Consider the following 23454-nt stretch of genomic DNA (forward strand, 5'->3'; position numbering starts at 1 on the left):
GCTATCAATCTGATATATATAATCGTTTTATACTTGTATTCTTACCTGGATGCTCTTGTGTGTGTGTGTGTGTGTGTGTGTGTGTGTGTGTGTGTGTGTGTGTGTGTGTGTGTGTGTGTGTGTGTGTGTGTGTGTGTTGGTACTGGAGCTTGTATTCTTACCTGGCCTTTTCAAGGCTGGCATACTACCATTTCAGCCACACCTTCAATTCCAGATTTTTGCTGAGTAATTGGTGATAAAAGCCTCTCAGATTTGTCTGATCCTCAGATCTCAGCCTCCTGAGTAGCTAGGATTCCAAGCATAAGCCACTGGTGCCTGGCCTTCATAGGTCTTCCTCATAACATGGTGTTGACTTGCAGTGCCATCACTGTTTTACAAAATGAAGAGTACAAGACTGAGAAAAGACATCTGCCAAAGTCTCTGGGCATTGTAGCCAGGATCCTCTGGGTCAACCAGACTCCATGGCTTGTCATCATCCCCCTACTGGGCTACTGTTAGACACAGAATTGATGTGTCTGACTCCTGCTTTTATCTGCTGAGTGCTAGTTGATGGAAACATACCACCAAGCAAAGGAAGCTCTTACAGGATACTATATGGATATTAGCTCTTTCTCTTCCCCTCTCTAAACATAATAAGCCGATCATCATCAGCAAAGGTACATTTTAGATCCTTGCCAAAGGATGTCATCAACTTCATCTTTTATATCTTTCCATTTTTATCATTTAAAAAATATTTGATTGAGGAAAATTACATTTATAGATGGTTTTGAAGAACATTCCTGATTTTATTCGTAGATGAAGACAGCCCTGCAGAGACTATGGTTTATACAAATGTATCTTTGGAACTGCATTTTAGTGTTTTACCCACACATGGGGATATAAAAGGGCCCAGAATCATCCCTAGTTTTATTCTAAAGAGTGTCTTAGAGATTGTTCACTGGGTCCTCAAGTGACCTCATTCAAGAAAAGATCCACATGAAAAATTTCTTTCAAATCAACTGCTGGTCTAAGAAAGCCTTGCTATCCTTGAGGAATCAATTGGTATTACATTTTTATATGGGAATGGTAGATTTTATTTCTGAGACCTTGTATATATTTCCTCACCTCAGCTGACAGGAAGCTCAGGCTCAAGTTTCCAGGCCTACTTTCAGAAACATGAAGAAAGTACTTGGTCTATACGTGCATTCCAATTCTAACTAGTCCCCAGATACATCTTTGCAGTCATTAGTTCTATTTTCCAGTGTTTTTCTTTCTTCCTTTTTTTGTGTGTAATATTGGAGATTAAAGTCAGGGCCATATACACATGTACTGGGCAGGTGCTTTACCAATTGAGCTCTGCCCCCCAGTCTCTTTTGGCATTGGTTATTTTCAAGGTAAGGTATCACTTTATGCCCATGCCAGCTGGGCTTTGATCTTTCTATTTATGCTTCCCTGTGTGACTGTGGGTGACAGAGGTGAACCACCGCACTGAGCCATTGATTGAGATGAAGTCTCATGAATTTTTATGTCTGGGCTGGCCTCAAACTGAGATCCTGGATCTCTGCCTCCTGAGTAGCTATGATTCCAGGCTTAAGCTACTACACCTGGCTTACATTTTTTTATAAACTATTTCTATTTTTTTTGGAATGAAGAGGTTATAAATTAGTAACACTTTTCAGGCGAATTGGGTCCACTTGATATCCTAGCCAGTTACATAATAGACTACCTTAGGGTAGCCTGTATCCCTCTGAGATGCTGATTGTGGCATTTGCAGGCCCCTTCCACAAGCTCCATGAGAGCTGTTTCTGAATCATGTTATAGCTAACCGTCAGAATTGCAGAGGAAAAGACTGAGACCCTGCTCTGATGGGCCAATGTTTTAAAGCACTCCGTATTTAGAAAGGGAATCTTCTTGTCTTATTTAACGTACAAGTATCTTTTTGAAATGATCTTTTGAGTACCAATTATGTCCAAGAGGCTTTCAAAAGCTTTACCCTGTTTGATTTAGTCCACATGAAGTTATTACTGATTCTAGCTCATAAAGATGGATGGATTTTGAAGCCTCAGAGAGGATGGGGTACTTCAGAGACGCATAGCTAGATGGAAGATTAGTCCCATAATGCTCACCTCTAAGGCCTGGGTCCAGTGTTCTCCAGCAGAAAGGATCTCATTCTGCTTCAGGGACATGATATACCTGGTACATCTACAGTCCCAGGAAGGTGAGGAATTTAGAGTAGAGTGCAATGATATGAACCTAGAGTACCAGTTTGCCTGAGCAACCTCCTGTATCAGCATCCCCAGGGGAAGCAGCCTGCAAAATAGTTCTTTCTCCGCCTTGATGAGTTTCCAATGTCAAAGACAGGTCTATTTGCATGTGATTGACTGACAGCTTCCTGCATCCCTAAGGACTCCTCATTTCTCCTTTTCTCTCCCCCACTGAATCAGCCATGGGCTGATAAAATGCCAGGAAAGAGTTAGGAAAGGTAGCAGCATGCAAGAGAGCAATTCAGAGTCATTTGCTCTCAGCAGAGGAGCAGCCGCACAAGCTCCTGCTGCTTCCTTAATGTGAATCATTCTCAGAGAAGTCTCAGGCCAGGCCTTTGCTGGAGCTGGTGTGCAAGCCTTGCCCTCTAAGAAAAGAAGCCACTGCAATGATGCTCCAGCCCGAGACCCTGATTAATCCAGACCCCACTATCTATCTAAGTGCTACCTGCCAGCTCTCTCCTCTTGATGCCCCACAGACAGTAGAAGATTGATGTCCCAGGATAGGAACGCTTGCTCCCTTCTGAAAACAGCTTCATCCCCCACATTCTGTACTGATAATCCCCATACCCTGTATGGCTGAATGACTCTAATTCACCATTACCCAGACCACAAACCCATTAGCACCCAGGCTACTTCCTCTCCTCCTCTTAGTTCATCTCTTCCAAGCTCTTGCAGGTCTTTGGCATCTCTCATCTGAGCTGGCTACAAGCTTCACACTGGACTGCTCAGCCTCTCATTTCCCCAGTCAGTCACTCCACAGCCATTGAGTATCCCTTTTAAAAATTTAGATCTGTTTATACCACTGTCCTGCTTAAAATTCCTCATAGACACCCCTCTACCTGCAGATAAAGTCTATAAATTATTTACTGTGCTACCAAAGCCCTATACAACCTGGTCCCAGCCAATCTTCTTAAGTGAACCAAGGTTGACATGTGGAGTCTCAGTTAGGGATGGCAGGCAACGTGGCCCTGGGTGCCCAGGCATAAATAGTCTGGCTCTGTGGCTTAGAAGTCAGGCTCTAAGATCCAGACAGATCACTAATCTAAACCAGCACAGTGAGCACTGCTTTCCTGGGCAAACACACAAGCACACACAGCAGGGAATAATGGCTGGTCTCAGGAAGGAACTGTCTGCCTGCCCAGGGCCTTCATAAACAGCCTCCTGGGAATGGCTGGGTGAGGAAAGACCCGGAAGGCCACTCGGTCTCTGGAAGCAAGTGAAAAGAGAGGGCATATCCCCCTGATACAAAGTTCCTTTTCCTTGGGAAGCTCCTAGGAGCCTGCCTCGACTCACCACTATCCCATCTCCTTCACCTTGCAGGAGCCCTGCTCTCATTGGCTGCTTTATTGTGGATCGGCAGTACTTCCAGGAGATTGGCCTCTTAGATGAAGGCATGGAGGTCTACGGAGGAGAGAATGTGGAGCTTGGGATCAGGGTGAGTAGGGTTTCTTGACAACAGGGCTGAGTGCAGTTCTGAAGAGGGTGACTGAGTCTGGGGGTAGAGAATGGGAGGTTACAGTTGATGGTCACAGACTGATTTTGGATGTCCAGTCTTTAGTCCTGGTCCATTGTATGACTGGGGCCAGAAGCAAGATGACTTGAGGGATGGAGCCTTTTGGCATTTCAGGATTAAGAAGACATGGGAGCCTGCTTCCTGCAGTCCAGGACATGGGAGAATTGAGCTCCAATTCAAGGGGACAGTTTCTTTAAAACCAAACCTAAATGTATTGGGTTGAGCAAAGCTATGCCCCCTTGAAGACCTAATAGGCATATAGGTTGGAGAAGATGGACCCTCAGCACCACTGTTGGCCAGATCTATAGGACCATTTCTGCCATAGACCATTTGCCTGAGGTAGCCACCCATCCTGCCTAAAGGGTGTCAGCCCATCCTTTGCAAATGTCAGCCTATGGTGTGACTCCCTGATAGGTGCCATTTTGTTTCTCACCCTTTGGACATAGTTCCTAGGCTTTCTGATTTCTTTTCCCTGACCTACGGATTGATTTCTAGAGGGACACATAAAGTCTGGCAGTAATACAATGATGGATACAGTGAAGGAGATGTCCATGTCCAGAAAGTGTCCCTAACATGCTCATTGTTTGAGTTACAGTGTGTCCCTATGATCATTCCAATAGTCTATGGATTGATAACACCTATGTACTACAGGCTTGGGAACTTTTGGAGAGGACCTCATGCCTTCTGGTGTTCATAGCTCTCATCTGAGATTTCCTTCCTCAGACCAGCTGTTTGCACAGATCTGGAGGAAACCTCCTCCAGCGTCTGGCTAGTTCTAAGTAGTGATCCACTTTATCATTTTGCCCATAGTGTCTGGGCCTGGTCTAGCCTCTTCCTGCTGCCTACTCCATGAGACAGACGGCTGACCCTAAGTAGCGCTTGACCCTCACCTGAATGAGCCCTAACCAAGCAACTATAGTGAGCATCTCATAGTACCTATGGGACCTGACAGTGCTTGGCAGAAGGACTTCAACTTGTCTGAGGATTTAATACTAGGGCTTTGAAGGCTGCCCATAGGAACAGCCTGTATGAAGCTGGGCTTAGAAAACACTTCCAGACACCTGTATTCACTGAAACTCCAAGAAATTGCTTAGAGGCAGTGGAAATGCATAGGCTGCCTGGGAGCTAATGTATTCACAGAGGACAGTGCCTGCATAATCACCCTCATTTCTCCAGCTCTCCTTCCACTGGCCATTTTTTCACCGTCTGCGTCCTCACCATCTCATTTCAGCACAGCTCTTGGATAAATGCTTGCCCCCAAACACAATCTGTTTCACTGGGAGCTGCTGTCAGGAATTGGCTGAGCAGGCTGAGCACCGCCTCCGGTCACTTGTGTTCTCTGGATAAAAATGTCCTGGAATGCAGAAAGAAATTAGATTTGTGAACTCTGTTTCCAACATGTGTGTGAGTCAATCACAAAGTGGTGGAGATTTCTGGCTTTTCCTTCCTTAAATTATAATACTATTCTGGAATGTGGGCCTGGATGAGGCTCTCAAATGTGTTAAAATACGTATGGATGGTTTCGTGTTCAGGATTTAAAATACAGTATAAAATGTTGTCTGGCTTTTTTTCCTCTATATGGCTTCCCTCCTACTTGTCAGAGAGGAAGTGTGACTGGAGTTGAAACAAAGGTGGCTTTTAACCCTGAACCCAGAACCCTGTTAGCTAGTAGAATTGAATACACCAAGGAGAGCCTGGGTAATCTGAGTTGTGGTTTCTACTTGAAGGAATACAGCAATGGTGTATGGTCAATGGTGTACGGTCAATGGACCATCACCTTGCCAGATATTCTCATTTGTGTTGCTATTGTGTCTGTTTTCATGTTTACAAGCTGTAACTCTCAATGCCTCAGTTTCTTCAAAAGACATCATATGGCTAATTATTACCTCTGAATTGTGTGTAAAACTGAAAGGTGTTACTTTTCATACCTTACTTATCCAGAGACTACTTACTCAAAGCTGTTATGTATTTTGGAACATAGAGATAAAGTTGTTTTCATAATTGTTGAGTGTTCTGAGCCAAGAAAGAAGCTAAGCATTGTTCTTATGTCATGTATCCATATCTATCTAACTGAAAAGTAGACTTTTTAATGACCTCTCCCCTTTATTCAGTTGAAAAAAACCCGGAATGTTTTCAAGGTCATGTAACACATAAAATATAGACAAAGGATCCAACTCCAGATCATAATGATTTAATACATAGACCACAGTTACTTATCCAAGAATAAAAGCCCTTTGAGCAACCCCAGAATATATTAAATGTCTATGAAGTACTTTTCTTCTCTTTTATTCACAATCATGTCTCCCATGTACCCATTTAAAGTCTTACTCTTATTTTAAACTCAGTTCTACTATGACTTTCTTTTCTGGTTTCTAAGTCCATAAGGCAATGGAAAAGGGGAAAGAATTGCTGTGGCAGAATGAATTGACTGTGAAATAAGAGCTGACATATAGTAGAAGATAGAATGATTGCATGCTTCATGATTATAAAAGTTCTAAAGCATATAAAACTGTGTTCATGAGCTGGCAAGGAAGCAAGAAATTGTTAAAAATTTTTATGAGTTCAGGTGAGTCTCTCTAAAAATATGAACTCTTACCCTCCTTTAGCTGTGAATGAAGTTTCATTTGGAATGAGGTTTTATGCAGATATAATCAGGTTTAGGTGAAGTCAACACTGGTGGGCACTAATCTGATATGATTAGTATCCTTGGAACAAGTAGACATAGGCAGACATGGAAAGAAGGTGGCCATGTGAATAAAAACTAGGGTCATGATGCCACAAGCCATGGAAGGGATATGGAAGGATCCTTCCCTAGAGGCCTTAGAGAAAACCTGGCTCTACCAAAAACATCTCAAATTTGTGTTAATTGAACAATCTGGTTAACAGCCCAAAGAAACTAAGATAGAGGCCAAAATTTATGTGATATAGATGAATATTATATCTGAAGAAATTAATACCTCGTAGTCTTATGTTTTCTCAACTACAGAACAGGTTTCCTTCACCTTCCATAGATTTGGGATCCCAAGGCCTATTTTGTCCATATCAAGTATGAATTCTGTCTGGAAAAAGACTCTTTTAACTCAAGCTACAAAAGTACACACAGCTAGAGTCTTAAGTAATCCAAGTTCAAAAATTTAAAAACAGCACACAAAAAAACAAAAACTAGACAGGAAAAAAATCAAAACTACCAGGAGCTAACACTTCAAAAGTAGTGAACAGTCACATTTGATCCATAAATTCTTCAAGTACAAAATCAATCAGACACAGGATATAAAATCTGTTGTATAATATACTTAATTTGGTAGGAGACTGAAAATATGAGTAAGAAACAAGATTTTATACAAATGATCAATGTTGGTTTTCAGCCCCTGACGGAAAAAACTTACAGATTTATTTTTATTCATGGTTTCGATCTATGGTCACTCGGCTTCATTGTTTCCAGTCCATGGTAAAGCTGCATCCTCTAGCATAATGGAGTAGAGCTGTTCTCAGGGCTGCTAAGAAGTAGAAAGACAGAGGAGCCACTGGCAAGGCATATACTTCAAAGACATATCCTCAGTTGCCTACATGTTCCAACTAAACCCCACCTCTAACTCAACTAAGACTTCAACAACAGATGGATCCATTGGTGGCATTAGTACTCTTCTGATCCAATCACCTTTCAACAGTGTCATAGGCTTGGCACCAAGGCCTCAGCAGATGATCCTTTAGAGACTTTTTAAACTATACTATTCAGTTGCTTTGGGATAAAAACAGAATATCAAACATTAATACTATAAAAATGAAACAGAAAGTTCAATGGATAAATTAAATGCCTACATGAACATTATTAAAGTAATAAAACTAGAAAACTGGAAAATAGATCTAAATAAATAATTCAAAATAAGCCAGAGACAAATTAAAAGATAAGAGAGGAAGGATGACAGGGAAAGGTTTACAAGTATGTGAAGTGAGGGAGAAAGTCTGATATCTTATAACTCCAGGTGGAGGTGTTAAGAGGAACAGATCAGGCAAAAGCAATATGTGAGTAAATTATGCCTTAATTTTTTTCAAATCCTCAGTTTGAGAAATTCAGCATATCCACAACAATATAAATATGAATATCATCTGGGCTGGGATGTCACTCAGTGGCAAAGTGCTTGCCTAGCAATTGCAATATCCTGGGTTTGATCCCTAGTACTGAAAAAATGAAAGGACATATCATCTAATGGAACCACACAACCCCAAGGCAAAAAAAATTTACAGCACATAGCAGTAAGAAGAGCAAGAGTACAAAAAAATAATAGAATAACAACTAACCTTTCAACCACAACTATTGAAGCTAATAAGTAATGGAATGATATCTTCAATATACTGAGAAGATAATTGTCAATCTAGTAAGCCATGCCTCAGTAACTCATGTCTATCATTCTAGTTACTTTGAGGTAGAAACTGAGATGATCACAGTGTGAGGCCAGACTGGGCAAAGAGTTTGTAAGATTCTATCTCAACCAATAACTGGGTATAGAAGTATGTACCTCTCATCCCAGCCATATGAAAGGCTGAGATTGGAAGATCAAGTTTCCAAGGCCAGCTTGGGTTAAAATATTTGAAAGACTCCATGTCCATGGAAAAACGCTAGGAACAGTGGCTTATACCTATCATCCCAGCAATGGCAGGAATCATAGAATAGGATTGTGGTACAGGTCAGCTTGTACAAAAAATTGAGAACCTATATCAAAAATTAGTAGAGCCAAAAGGGCTGGAGATGTTGTTCAATCATGACACCCCGAGGTTAAACCTTATTATTTCAAAATTAATTAATTAATTGATTAATAAGCCAAGGTTAATTGATTAATAAGCCAAGGTCAAGCACAGTTATTGCAAAACATTGGTAAATCCTTACTAAAATAATTTCTGAAGGATTTACTTTAAGTATAAGGAAAATGATCACAGAAGGAAATCCGAGATTGAAAATAGTAAATATGTGAACAAATCAAAATAAATATATCAATGTTAACTAGTACCAGAGCAACATCTGATACAGGTTACCAATAGCATATAAGTTGGGTGGGATGATCAGAATTAAGATGCTGTTAAATGCTGATGTGGTGAGAGAAGAAAAAAAAAATACTGGTTGACTGGCTGACTTGAAAAGTTGGTATTTTAAATAAGCACGTTAAAAGTTTTAGGGTAGCCACAAAAGTCATCAGTAGAAACTGTAGCTTCCAAAGTACTGGAGGAAAACTATAAAATACAAAAATGTGAAAGAAGGAAGAGACAGAAATATTGAACAGGTTGTACAAAGAGAAAACATAAAGCCAAATATATCAGTAAATTTGCATCAACTAAATTAAGAGCTAAATAATTTTAGACTACATTAAAATTTTCACTAGCTGTAGGCTATTTATAAGATCATATCTAAAACATGATACAGAAAAACCAAAAGTATGGAATAAGTCATTGTAGGCAGATGCCAAGCAAGAGAAAGTTGTTTGGATAACCATAGAAAAGGAATGTCTCAATCTGCTTTAGTATTAAGAGGTCTACAAAATTCATAAATGTGAAACTTATCAAGAATATAATTAGAATTTATATAAACATAATTGCCAAATCTTCAGCTGTATAAAGTAAAAATTGACAAAGCTACAAGGAAATTTCAACAGCTCCCTAACACAGCAACTTTTGTGATTTTCCCCAATAAGAGATAGACCAACTTGTACATGCCTAAAAGGCATATATGGAACACCCTATCTAATGGTTGTTGAATACAGCTTCAAGAACTCATGTGACAGTTATACAAGTTGAGCACATACAGGAGTATAAAGCAAAATGCAACAAATTTCAAGGGATTAACATCTTATCCATCACATTCTCTGACCACAGTAGTATTAAGTTAGAAATTCATAACCAAAAAATGACAGTGAAAAGCTGGATTCTGGGAATTTATAAAATATGCTTCCAAATAACTTATAGGTCAAAGACAAAATTATACTGAAAAGTTGAAAGTATTTTGAATTGAATGATAACAAATATGCTATGTATTACATTAACGTGTAATATAGCTAACCTAGGAGAAAGAGCATAATGTGCCATTCCTAACTTTAAAAAGAAGAGCTGAAAATTAAGAAATAAACAATATAAGTATTTAGCAAGAAAACAGTAAAGAATATTTTCATCTACTCTTTGTGTAATAATAAGAACAAAATCTGGTGAAATAGAAAGCTTGCATCTATGCATATAATAGCAAGGAGTGGTTCTAGGCTCCTCTTATACATTGCTAGGTGCATTTCTGTCTCTAGGCCTGTAATCAACTTTTTCCTGGCTTAGTTTTGGTGAGGAAACCCACGGCTTGGTGCTTGGGTAGTCATCACTGCTAAGTTGCTCCATTTCTATATCTTTTCAATAGTAATACAATAGTAATTCCAGAAATTGAAATTATTATTGTAGAGGTAAATACTTGAAGCTTTCATGATGATCTTTCTAATTCAAATCCAGAAGTTCAGAGTTTTACTTAGCCTCAACAACCTGACATCTTTTTTTTTTTTTTTTTTTTGGTCATGGGCCTGAACTTTGGGCCTGAGCACTGTCCCTCAGCTCTTCAGCTCAAGGCTAGCACTCTACCACTTGAGCCACAGCACCACTTCCGGCTTTTTTTTTTCTGGTTATGTGGTGCTAAGGAATCGAACTCAGGGCCTCATGCATGCAAGGCAAGCGCTCTACCACTGAGCCACCTTCCCAACCCCAACCTGACATCTTGATGTATTTCTTTCCTCTCCATACTAAAATCCTCATTCCTAAGGACACCTACAAAATTACTTATTTACTTCATTCCCCAGAGTGGCACACCACTTCGCAACATGAAAAGAACACTAACCAATAATGCAATAACCAGAAACACTGTAATTTGGGGGCATTTCATTTTTGCTCTAAGATCTTTCCCACTAGGGATGTAGAGTTAGATTCCTGTGATTTGAAGATGTCTCTTCTGATTCCTCCCTGTGCAGATATCCAAGCAAACTAATAAACAAATTCTGCTACTTCATTTTGTTCTTTGTTTTCATATTTAATTTGTATAACTATGCAAACATGTATACAATTCCAAAATCATATATCTAAAGTAAAGGAAGATTCAGAAGAGTTTACTTTTGATCACTGATCTTGCTACCTCATTTCCTCACTACTGCTAATGTAAACATTAATTTTGCTTTTGTTTTCCCTTTCACTTGAGAAGATATAAGGAAGTGTTTATGTGCATATCTCTCCTCTCTTAGACAAATGGTTATATATTCTTGCTACTTTGCAGATAGATTAGAGAGAGAGAAAGATTTTTCCTTTGTAGGGTACAACAGTATAATTAATTAGGTGTTGTACACATAGTTCATATATATGCCTTTCATATTACCTATCTTTTGACTAGATTCCAAACATTGGAATTGTGAGGTCAGAGGGTAACTGTACCTGTAATTTGCTGGACAGTGTCAGGATCTCTCCAGACAGATGGTATTATTGTTCCTCTAGGAACAATGAAGGTGCCAATTTCCACACAGCCATACCAATCCCGCAGCATGTTGCAGGATCTCTGAGGTTTTGCCAATTCAGACAGATGAGAAATGGCTTTCAGAGTAGCTGTAATTTGCATTTCTCTTATTAAGAACTAAGTCGAAAAGCTTTTCATATGATTAAGATCATTTGCATATCTTTTTCTTTGCGAGCTGTTCATCTCTGGCCCACTTTCCTTTAAGGTTGTTCATCTTTTCTCTATTTTTAGCATCTCTGCATATTAGGCATGTTAATACTTTGCCTATCATATTATAAATTGCAAATATTTTCTTCCAGTTTGTTACTTGTCTTTTGATGTTGCTTTTGGTGTTTGTTTTTTTTCCCCCTTTGCAAAGGCTTTTTTCCCTTAATGTGAATAAATCTATTGATCTTTCCTCTTGTTGTTGCCAGATTTTAAGCAATAGGAAATCTGACATGATCTCAGACTATAGAGAAATTCACCTGTGCTTTTTCTAATTATATGCATATTATTATACATTTTACATTTTAATCTCTGATTTATTCAGAATCAATCTCTCTATGCAGTGTGAAAAGAGGATATAATATCCTTGTTGCTTTTTTAAAAATGAGAGCAACCACAATTATCCTACCACTTCTTAGCAGAATATTTGAAGCTGGCTCACTTATAAAGAATAGAAGTTTACTTTGACTCTGGGTTCTTGAGGCTGGGAAGTATAAGATTGTGGCATCGCATCTGCCTAGCTTCAGGATCTTGTACTCCAGTATAACATGGCAGAATCATGGAAGAGAAAGCGAATATATGCAGAAGACAAAACAAAGCAGAACCTTTATTTTACAGCAACACACTTTTGTGGTAACTGATCTGGTCCCTTAAGAGCAATAATTCATTCCCTTAATAGACAACTCAGTCACTGAGTGCAATAGGTAGTATAGGGGACAGCCGAGCAAGAGCCTGACTGCTGCTGAACTTGAAAGTAAGAACCAAGGTTCTGTAATGGGGCATGGGGCTGAAAGGAAGGTCAGGAACAGACAAGGAAGAGCTATCAGAGGGAGTCAGAGAGAGGCTGGTCACCGGCAGTGCAGAAGATAGCCTTTAGTGAGTTCTCAGCTCATCCTATCTTATTCAGCACTTTTAGCAGAGACTTGAGTGGCAGGAAAGTGCATTTATGGCAGACACTAAGAGAGTTCATGCATTTCCTGGGTGCCAACACTGGCTTGTCACTGTCTAGGAATATCTAAGATTCTGTTTAGTGGCATAACTCTTAGACAACAGAAGAATGGTATTATTCCATAAAGCAGATATATGTCTCACAGTTGGTAGTAGTTAGCTGATGATCTAAAGTCATGGGTAGTTCCCCAATTTGGAAGACAATGGTAATAATGTTAATAATAACAAGAGAACCCTCTATGTATTACGTGGTATTTGCCTTTCACTTTGTGTATATTATCTCATTAGTTGTTATGATGCTTCAGGTTGTTGTTCGTGCATTGTGAATTAGAACCTGGAGAAATGGAGTTAAATTGCTACTCCTTCTCCAGAAGCACTCAAGATTAGAGTCAGCCTCACTAGTTAAAAGATGCATGCCTTAATCACTGAGTTTATCCACCCTTTCCTTTCAGGGGTTTTGATTCTTCATGTTTAAAGAGCTAGAGACTGGTAAAGTCCAGGCAGGTTCATACATGTAGACCAGGGTGTATTGGAAAAGATACACTAGATTGACTTGATGGCTCTGCCCAGAGGCCTGGAACATAAATGTCTAGGAAATCTCAGAAAACTGTTCTCATCATGGCTGTTCCCAACAAGTCATGTGGGCATTCACTAAAAACACTGAATGCAACAGTTTCAGGTAAGACAGCCTGGCATCAGAAACCATTGTGCAGGAGCTTCTTTGTCACCGAGCGCATCCTTTCCCAGCTCACCAGCCACGGAGGGACTCTGCAATTACAAACCAAGAGCTGAACAGACGCAGTTTAATAGTACATTGTAAAAAGTTTTACGGTTACTGGAGATAAGTGCAAAATTAATCCCTAAAGAACAAAGCAATTAAAAAAGTACATAATGAAGCAGTTAGCTACAAATGTTGGTGAGCAGAAGGAGAATGCCCACAGATGATTGTACTCAGGAAGGGTCCTCACACTTTGGTTTTGTTAGTAGTGTTCATTGAGGGAGCCATCAAGAAGTAAGATTCATAAAACCATGTAGAAGTGATAACAATTGATCAAGGATTCTGAGTCAATTTAAAGGAAATTTTACCTTCTTTAAAAGCTGGGCCCAGGAGGAGGAAGAGGAAACGGCTGTAAAAGCCATTATTGGAGTGATCCATGAAATTTGTTTATAGTCAGTGGATTATAGAGCAGTAATGGATCAATGCTGAATTTCCTGTTTTGAAGGAAAAGGTAAAAAAGCCAAAAAATCCTGGGAGACAACAAATGTATGTTAAAGCTCCCAAGAGATATTTTTTTCTCTCCCCATTTTGCTTCCTTTCTTCTTGTTCTTTAGCTGAGGTAGCTGCTGGTTAGTGTTGGACCCAGGAAGGGAGTTTCTTTAGAACCATTTTTTTGTACTTCTCACTTTCCAGGAAGGTACCATCAGGCAAGGCCTAAAAAAACTGAGAAAGGGATCCTCCTCCTTTTGTTCCTCTTCCTCCCCTTCTTCCTTCTCTTCCGTCTCCTTCTCATTCTGTTCTCTTCCTTCTCTTCCTCCTGTCAATCCTCCTTCTTCATCTCCTGTTCCTTCTCCAGCTTCCTCTCCTCCTCGTGCTTCTCTTCCTATTGCTTCTCCTCTTCTTCCTCTTCCTCCTCCTCCTCCTCTTGCTTCTCCTTCCTCCCTACTTTCCTTACCTCCTCTTCTTGCTCAAGCAGACAGTTTTGTAATTTTTATTGACATGACCTAACACTCATAAATCTGCAATTTCAGAAGAGGAGTTTAGGGATCACCTCTCATTACAAATGTTCTTTATTTCCTAAAGCACTGCAAGTACTACCTAGAGTTTTTTTTTTTAGTCATAGAAATTATGGACCAGGAGGGTCATGATTATAAGACAGATACTTCATTCAGGATTTTCATATTTCTGAAATCAGACTTTGTATTATAGGTTTGGAATACATAATTCAACAGTAAATATCTGAATAAATGATCATTTATCATCCAAACCAGATACTTCTCAGAGCAAAAATGGGGTACTTACAAATAATTACACTGCCGAGCTAAAAATCAATCCTTCTTCATTAAAAAAAAAAGTCACATTAGAACACAAAGTATAAACTAGTACATTAAATATAATTGTCCTGAGCAATCCAGGACATCTGAATACTCAGAATTTTCTGTGCACATTTAGTGCAGTTTATTCATCTGACATGATTTGATGGGTACCTGCCACATGCACGATACCACATTTGAAAGCAAGCACACATTTCAAAGGTAAATACAGGCCTATCACTATGTTGAAGATTTTTTGTTTTGTTTTGTTTTGTTTTTGCACTAATAGTATAATAGGGTAAAAGTAAAACTTGGTAAATAGAACAACAAGCAAAACAGATGCATAGTGACAATGTGTAGTTAGGGCTATGGTTAGTTGCCTGAAGCAGACTTCATGCACAGAAATTTCCTTTCTCATCATCATGGAGACTGAAAGTTCAGGAATGGGGTGCAGCATGGTTTGATCAGGTAAAGGCTCTATTTCCACTTTATAGACAGCTATCCCCTCTCCACATCCTCACATGACAAGGATCTCTGATATCCCTTCCTCTTAGCATGGCACAAGTTTTATTAGTGCTCTACTCTGATGACCTCATTTAATCAGAATCACCTCTTAAGGAATTAGATATTCAATACAGGAAGGGAGAGTACACAAACCAGTCCATAACAAATGCTATAACTAGAAGAAGAAAAAAACCACAGATGTATACCAGAAAGTTAAGAATTTTGTGTTAGGTTTAGTGACAAAATTCCCAACTCTTGTAACAGTGCCTGATACATACTAAGCACTCAATAAATCAAGAATGAGATTAAACTGAAACACAGGAAGCATACTAAGCATTCTAAGTTTAGAAAATGGATTGGGGGATGACAGAGGTTGAAGGAAAGACACATGTCAGGATGCTCTGCATGGACATGTCCACACAAAGATAATAGTGACTTGGACCACAATGTTGGCTGTGCAGATGGAAATAAGGGATTAAATTCAAGCTAGACATGGCGATGACTGTACTTTCTCATGTGCTGATGTGGAGGAGGAGGACTTGATTACAAAGTAAAGGTGCATTAGGAAGAAGACTCAGGCACAGATGGAGCGGCAGGAAATCAGGAAGGAAATCAAGAACTTTGTTTTGGACAAGATGAGCTTGACATATCTGAATGACTCAAAGATGCCATGTAAACAGTTGGGCATATAAATCTGCAGCTTAGAAGAATGCAATATGTTTCTTCCTGCCCTAAGAAGATTCTGAGATAGCAATGGTGAACTTTATAATCAGTGGACTCTTACAGAGGTAATAATCATAGGTAATATTTATTAGGATCTAAATTTGTGCCAGGTGATAAAATAAACCCTCTCTATATGTTCTTTCCTTTAATACTCCTGCATATTTTGGGAGTTAGTTTTATCTCCATTTCACAAAAAAGAAACCTAAAAGATGAAGTAAAACTCTCCCTCTTTGCAGATGACATGGGCTTGTATTTAAAGAATCCCATGTACTCCACTCCCAAATTACTCAAGCTGATTCGAAACTTTGGCAAAGTAGCAGGGTATAAAATTAACCCTCAAAAACCAATGGCTTTTCTGTATGCCAACAAGAAGAGTGTGGCTGAAATCAAGAAAGCAACTCCTTTTGTAATAGCCCCACAAAAATTAAAGTGTCTAGAAGCTAACTAACTAAAGAAGTGAAGGACCTCTATGATGAAAACTTTAAAAACTTAAAAAAGGAAATTAAAGCAGAACTTAGGAAGTAGAAAAGCCTCCCATGCTCCTGGATTGGGAGGAATAACATCGTGAAAATGGCAATACTTCCAAAGGCTATCTACAAATTCAATGCGATATCTATCAATATTCCAACCTCATTCTTCAGTGAAATAGAAGAAGCAACACAAAAATTCATATGGAATAATAAAAGACCCCGAAGAGCAAAAATGATCCTTAACAGAAAGAACAGTGCTGGAGGAATATCAATACCAAATTTCAAACTCTACTACAAATCAAAACAGCTTGGTACTGGTACAAGAACAGACCTCAGGACCAATGGAATAGAATTGAAAACCCAGAAATGAACCTAAAGACCTATAGCCACCTAATCTTCAGTAAGGGAGCTAAAAAAAATAGAATGGAAGAAAGACATCCTCTTCAGTAAATGGAGCTGGCAAAATTGGTTAATAACCTGTAGAAAACTAAAGCTAGATCCTTATATAGCACCCTGAACCAAAATCAACTCCAAATGGGTCAAAGACCTCGAGTAAAAGCAGACACCCTGAAAACATTACAGGATGGAATAGGAGAAATCCTAGGGCTCCTTGGCACAGGCCAAAATTTCTTAATAGAGACCCAGAAACACACAAATAAAAGTTGGACAAATGGGATTGTGTGAAGCTGCAGAGCTTCTGCATGGCAAAGGACATAGCTACCAAGACCAATAGAAAGTTCACAAATTGGGAGAAGATCTTCACTAGTCCTAAAACAGACAAGGGTCTCATATCTAAAATATACTTAGAACTCAAAAAATTAAATCCCTAAAAACAAATCTTCTAAGAAACAACTACTCTATAAATAAGTGGGCTAAAGACTTAAAGAGAAACTTTTCTGAAAAAGAAATAAGAATGGCCAATAGACGCATGAAGAAATGCTCCATATCTCTAAACTATTTTTTTTTCCTACACACTGTGTGTGTGTGTGTGTGTGTGTGTGTGTGTGTGTGTGTGTGTGTGTGTGTGTGTTGGGGTTGTAAAAGAATGTTTTATCATGATTTTTTGCTTCAGTGACTTTAGGACAAATTAAAAGTCCTAAACTCTGAAAAAAAATGCAAATCGCTGGGAAGGTGGCTCAGTGGTAGAGTACTTACCTTGCATGCATGAGGCCCTGGGTTCCATTCCTCAGCACCACATAAGCAGAAAAAGCCAGAAGTGGTACTATGGCTTGAGTGGTAAAGCACTAGCCTTGAGCTGAAGAGCTGAGGGACAGTGCCCAGGCCCAAAGTTCAGGCCCCATGACCAGCTTAAAAAAAAAAAAAAAAAAGAAATGCAAATCAAAACAACATTGAGATTCCACCTCACCCCAGTTAGAATGGCTATAATCAAGAACTGTAATAACAACAGATGCTGGAAGGGATGTGGCCAAAAGGGAAGCCTACTGCATTGTTGGTGGGAGTGAAACTTGTTCAACCACATTGGAAAGTAGTACGGAGGTTCCTCAAAAGACTCCACATAGAGCTCCCCTATGATCCAACAATTCCATTTTTGGGTATTTACCCAAACGATCACAAACAAGGCCAGCACAACTATGTTCACGGCAGCATTATTTACCATAGCTAAGATATTTACCATAGCTAAGAACTCAGATCTCTCTTAGATGAATGGATCAAGAAAACGTGGTGTGTGTGTGTGTGTGTGTGTGCGTGTGTGTGTGTGTGTGTGTGTGTGTATAATGGAATTCTATACCTCCATCAGAAATAATGACACCTCATTTGTTAGGAAATAACTAGTATACATCTAGGATAATCTTATAAATAGAAAAAAATCAAAAGCTATGCACTTAGGACCATATAATGTTTGATAGGAAATGTACTCATTAACTCATTATCTTACTCATGTAACTGTAACCCCTCTGTACAGTATTTTTACAATAAAAAATGTACAAAAATAAAAAATAAACATTAAAAAAATAAATCTAATAGAAGTCCTAAAAGATAAAATGAGTCGCCCAAACCCAACAAATCGGCAAGTAGGAAATGGAGTACTTCATAACAAGACTGGTCCAGAAACAGTGTTCTGAACCATGGTGACTTCCTGTCTCAAAAGACAAGCTCCCATGGGTAGACAATATCTTACTCTGCTTCTAAAGTATCATGTGCCCTTGAACTCCAGTTTTCTGGGGTTCAAGCCAATGGAGCTCCAGAAAATGGGAATTAGAGGATTTGATGCCAAGACCGCAGTGTCTAGAACCCGTGTTCTGAACCAAAATGACTTCATGTCTCCCAACAGACAGGTTCCCCAAAATAGACCATATTCTACTCAGCTTCTAAGTTTCATATTGCCTTGAACTCAGTTTGCTTACCTGGGCAGTGGTGGGAGCTAATGAATGAAGTCCTCTTCAGTCTTGCTCAATCACAAGGCTGATCTCCTTTGTAAATCCCAATATCAATGCAGGTATAAAAGTCCCTTTCCAAGATGTCACTGTGATGCCCAAGCTGACCATTCATTCTGATGTGCATGAAAAAGACAAACCTCTTTAAGAGAAGTCAAGACACACCAACTTTTATACCCTGAATTTCAGCCCAGTAAAGGGAAGCTCCTTAGAACAAATAGTATTTCTAAGTGGAGAAGGTTCAGCATTTCAGCTTCTCTTTATCATCTGAATGACAGCCAGGACAGCCCCAGTGATGCACATGTAGGGTAGCTTGCCCCCATGTCTGCCCCAGGGTCTGCTTCAGCTTCTACCTGCCCTATCTCAATACATTGCGAATGTCATCAGATAGTCCTTGCTGTGCTGAGGATAGCAGTATATCAATGTTCCTGGTTGCACTAGATTTTGGAGAGAGCCTTCCTGACTTACAATGGCAGTACTCTTAGACAGGAGCTCAGAGGCAGCCCATGGGCCAATGTCACCCTTTGGAGGTGGTGGGGGGCATCTGGTATGGATAGCCAATTTGAATTTGATTGGGACATGTTAATGAACCATTCATATGTGTGGGATTTGTTTCTGATTAGATTAAGCATCAGAGAGAGGAAAGAAGCAGCCACTGATTAAAGACATAAAAAAGGAAACACTTTAAATGAGTAAGTGGTTCATCTTCATACAGCGAAGTATAAATTAAACATCGTTTGGGTGGTCCACTTTGAATAGCAGTTAGATGGAACACGCATATCCCCACAGAGAAGGCTTCTTACAGCAATTGAAAGGAACTTAACCCACCAGAGAGGGCTCTGAATGCACAGAGTAAATAGATAGGCTCAGTTATCTAAGCAAAATGATTCTAAGATTAAGATGGGGAAGCTTTTATTTGGATTTTAGAAAAATGGCCTGTGAATCCTGTGACATTCAAGCTGATTATCATTCTCTGGCAGTAGACAGGATAGTAATGGGGGCCAGAGATCTTAGTTCAAAATAAAGAAGTGATTAAAGTAGACAGCAGAAGTGTCAATGGGAACTGATTTGGAACCGGCCTAATATTTCTGTGTCTGAGCTTAAGCCTTCTGTAGAGTTTTGCTCGATACATGTGTCTGGGTTTGGAATAATCCACCTTCCCAGCTTCTTGCAGTATGAAGGGTTTAGCCCCTTTTAAATGCTGTGTCTACTGACCAGGGCCAGAGATACCTTTGGCTCACTCCACTATTGAGCTGTGTGTGATCAAGCCATCTGCTCTGGCTGGTTTCTCCCTTGGTTTCCTGCCCTCTGCTCTGATTTTGACCTTGAGCCTGACCAGACTCTCACCAATAGCCCGTTTTGCAGATGTCCTATCAGCTGCTAATGGAGTTCTGTCCTGAATGAACTCATCAACTGAAATTAGGGTTCCCTCTCTCTCTCTCTCTCTCTCTCTCTCTCTCTCTCTCTCTCTCTCTCTCTCTCTCTCTCTCTCTCTCTCTCTCTCTCTCTCATCTTCAGCTTTCATCTGCCAAATGTGGCTTGAATTCCTGGCTGCTTGCCTAAAGGAACCAAGCCTCTCTGGTCACCTTGCCTCTATACATAGGTAGCATCAGAGACTACAACAGTAGCCACAAAACTCAGAGCTTTAACCTAGGAAAAGTTTATTGCCTGCTCAGAGCACAGTCCTCTGAAGAATAAGAGAGTCTAGTGGAAAGTTTTCTTCAGGAGATGATTAAAGGACTCAGGCTGATTTTTTCAAGGATTCAGTATTTGTGAAGTTCAAAGCCACTCTGGCTTAAAACATCCAGTGGATGGATTGGGTGGCAGAAGAATGCACAGGGAAGGTAATGTTTGCTATTTGCCCATTTTATCTGGAAAATGACTACATGTTATTTCCTTTCTCTCATCTCATTGGTTAGAACTTCTCACATGATCCCTCCCAACTGCAAGAGGTAGGGGCTGGGAGATGTAGAGACTTCTAGATGTTGGTCAGTAACAGGAACTTCTGTCACACTCTTGGAGACTACTCCAAGACCCTTCAATCCCAGTATGTCCATGCCTGACTCCAGATATGAATTTTGAGCTTGACCAAACAAGCTCTCCTTGTTCAGAACCTTTAGAGTTGTGTTTTAATCTCAAAGCTCAAAAAATGGCAAGACCATCCTCATGAAATTATTTCCCTGAATTCCTGTGGTCTAATCTTCACAGACAGAGCATTACAGTCCAAGGAAAAGCAGGGACCGTTAGTTACAGTGGATCCTTAGCTGAGGTCCCCTAACTTCCTCCTAGATTTTCCTGTAGGTAAGCAACAATTTTCCACATATCCCAAATCCCTTCAAAAACAGCCTCATAAGTTTTTCTTTGTAAAAAGCTCCTAGACATTCCAAACAGGCTTATCTCTCCTTGGAATTCTGCCAGCTAAATCCTTCTGCTGCCTGGTGATAGTTATGAAGGATTCCTTTCAGATGGGGAAACTGCTTTGAGTGTTTCTTGGGATGAGCCCAAACATTCAGACTCTTCAGGGACACCTTCCATTAAAAAAAGCATCATGCTTTCCAAAGTATTCATTGCAAGAACTGTTGAGAAAGGATATACCCAGGGAACAGTTTTCCTAGGAACCTGGTGGAAAGATAAGCATTGTCAGATTTTAAACCTCTTTCCTTATACCTTAAAATATCTAAATAGCTACCCTAGGAAAAATGTGGGAATACAAGGTAGAATCTGCTGAGGATAACTTAGAACAACAGCCTAATTTTTGATCCTTCATTTATGCAGTAAATATTGAGCACTTCTAGTATACCAGACTATGTAACCAACTAGAGCCATATCATTGAGTGCCGGAAGACATGAGCTTTGTCCCAGAGTCTGGTATTATGGGTCAGTATTAGAGATGAAACACCATCTTACTTGTAATCAGGAGAGGCTAAAAATTAAAATTTCAAGGGTGACATTGTCCAAAAAGAAATATACTCTTTGCCTGACTTATGTAACTGTAACCTTCTGTATATCATCTTTATAATAACAATTTCAAAATTTTAAAAATTAAAATCACAGCGAGAAAGAATTTTATGGCCATCAAATTGAGGAAAAATGAAAAAAAAAACCCAGACAGTGTGAAATGTTGCCAAGGATATTAAGCAGTGTAAGAGTCATCCATGCTGGTGAGAGTGTGATTTGGTTGTACAACTTGGAAGAGTTTCACTTTCCATGAGAACATTGACTCTGTGTTTAACTTATGCCCCAGAAATATTTCTGTACATGGAAAGAGACCACTCTTGTATCCCAGGAGACACATATAAGAATGGTTCAAGGAATGCCATTCTAACTGGAAACAAGCCTGCCAAACAACAGGAGAATGCATAAATGAGTTGCTGTGTATTTATACCATAGAACACTAGAGTGAGAAAAATAAATGAAGCAAAAAAGGCACATAAAATGGAACAATGTGATTTGGGTTGGTGGCAAAGATATTATTAACAAAATGCAGTATAATGAATTATCTTTGGAGGTAAAGAGGTACACCAGAGGTTTCTAAGAGATGGCCACAGCACTGTTTCTTAAGTTGGAGAGGTATGCAAAATATGTGTTTAAATAATACATAGTTTTTCTCTGTCTCTGTCTCTGTCTCTGTCTGTCTCTCTGTCTCTGTCTCTGTCTGTCTGTCTGTCTGTCTGTCTGTCTGTCTCTCTCTCTCTCTCTCTCTCTCTCTCTCTCTCTCTCTCTCTCTCACACACACACACACACACACACACACACACAGAGTCATTTTTACCAAAGAGCAGCCGCGGAAGGCAAGTGGGAACTACAGTGGCATATAAATTTGTACAAGGAAGAATTTCAGTACAAGGAAAGTGTTGGGAAGATAGAGATCCATGAACATAGTCTAGCCACCCCCGCACTCCCCAAATAAAGAGAGAAGTTGGTATAACTGTACAGTAGTGGATGTGAGAAGAGGCTGTAGGGAGTAGAAAGGGCTATTCTCAGAGGTCTGGCAAGTCTTCTTACGTACTATGAACCTTTGAACACTAAAAATTGCAAATATTAGACTGAGAGATTTTGGATAATTTTTTTCTCTGCATGTACATCATCTATAATCCTAGGTCTTTCTTATACCCTTGACCCTGGTTTGCTGATGGCCTCTGGATAGTATGCTAGCCTTGTCAAGATATAGCCTCTTCTTCATATTCCCATGCAGGACCGTACATAAGAAGTGGCAAATAGGATGCCCCGAGAGTAAGTACCCTGCCCAGCCTGTTTGTTTACTTAAACCTTTGACCCTATGACCATTCTAGTCTCCTTCCAGTCCTCAGGCCAGAGGTTTGGCTGCATCACCCAGTCTTCCTTCCTGAACTCTGCCTATAGCTCTGGCTTTCCACTCTTGTCTCGGTTTTTTATAGCCAAGTTAGGTGAGACAGCTACACATAAAAAGATAATTAATCACATAAGCCAAGAAATCAGGATTACATAAATGGTATAAATCATATGTTCCAAGAGTTTTAAGGAACTGGGTCATACTGGCTTTGGATACATGGCAAGTATCAAGGAGGCTTTCTGGGTGACAAGAAAAGGAGGGATAGTTTGCCAAGAATAAATCACTCTATGACAGTCCTAAAAGAGATAAAGGCTGATAATGATTTGGGATGTTTTCCTGGTTATATGGCAATGAAATACAAGGCTGTATTTCACTACTGCCAGTTCCATACCTATGGTCAACATAACCCACTGAACATGCTTTTCCTTTGAGCCTGGAGAGAGCCATGGAACCCTTCTCAACAGAAGACATTAAGTGACTGGATATGACACAAGAGTTAATTCACTTGCTACTCCTGTCTCATACTATGACTTGATCACAAGTCTTTGAGCAAGAGAGATCATCAAACTTCATCCTGTTACTTGGTCTCAG

At 39.7% G+C, this 23454-nt stretch overlaps 1 protein-coding gene across 1 annotated transcript in view; it reads left to right on the forward strand.

Moving 5' to 3' along the window:
• The window catches only part of Galnt18 (polypeptide N-acetylgalactosaminyltransferase 18), a 319444-nt gene that overhangs the window by 229470 nt on the left and 66520 nt on the right, over positions 1–23454 (forward strand). The window contains exon 6 of the mRNA XM_042691681.1: positions 3564–3678. Within this exon, the coding sequence (XP_042547615.1) occupies positions 3564–3678 (115 nt within the window). The remainder of the gene's footprint in view (positions 1–3563; positions 3679–23454) is intronic.

Source organism: Dipodomys spectabilis, unplaced genomic scaffold, assembly GCF_019054845.1.
Source record: "Dipodomys spectabilis isolate Male_0828 unplaced genomic scaffold, ASM1905484v1 ptg000145l, whole genome shotgun sequence".
In the NCBI taxonomy this organism is placed as follows: domain Eukaryota; kingdom Metazoa; phylum Chordata; class Mammalia; order Rodentia; family Heteromyidae; genus Dipodomys; species Dipodomys spectabilis.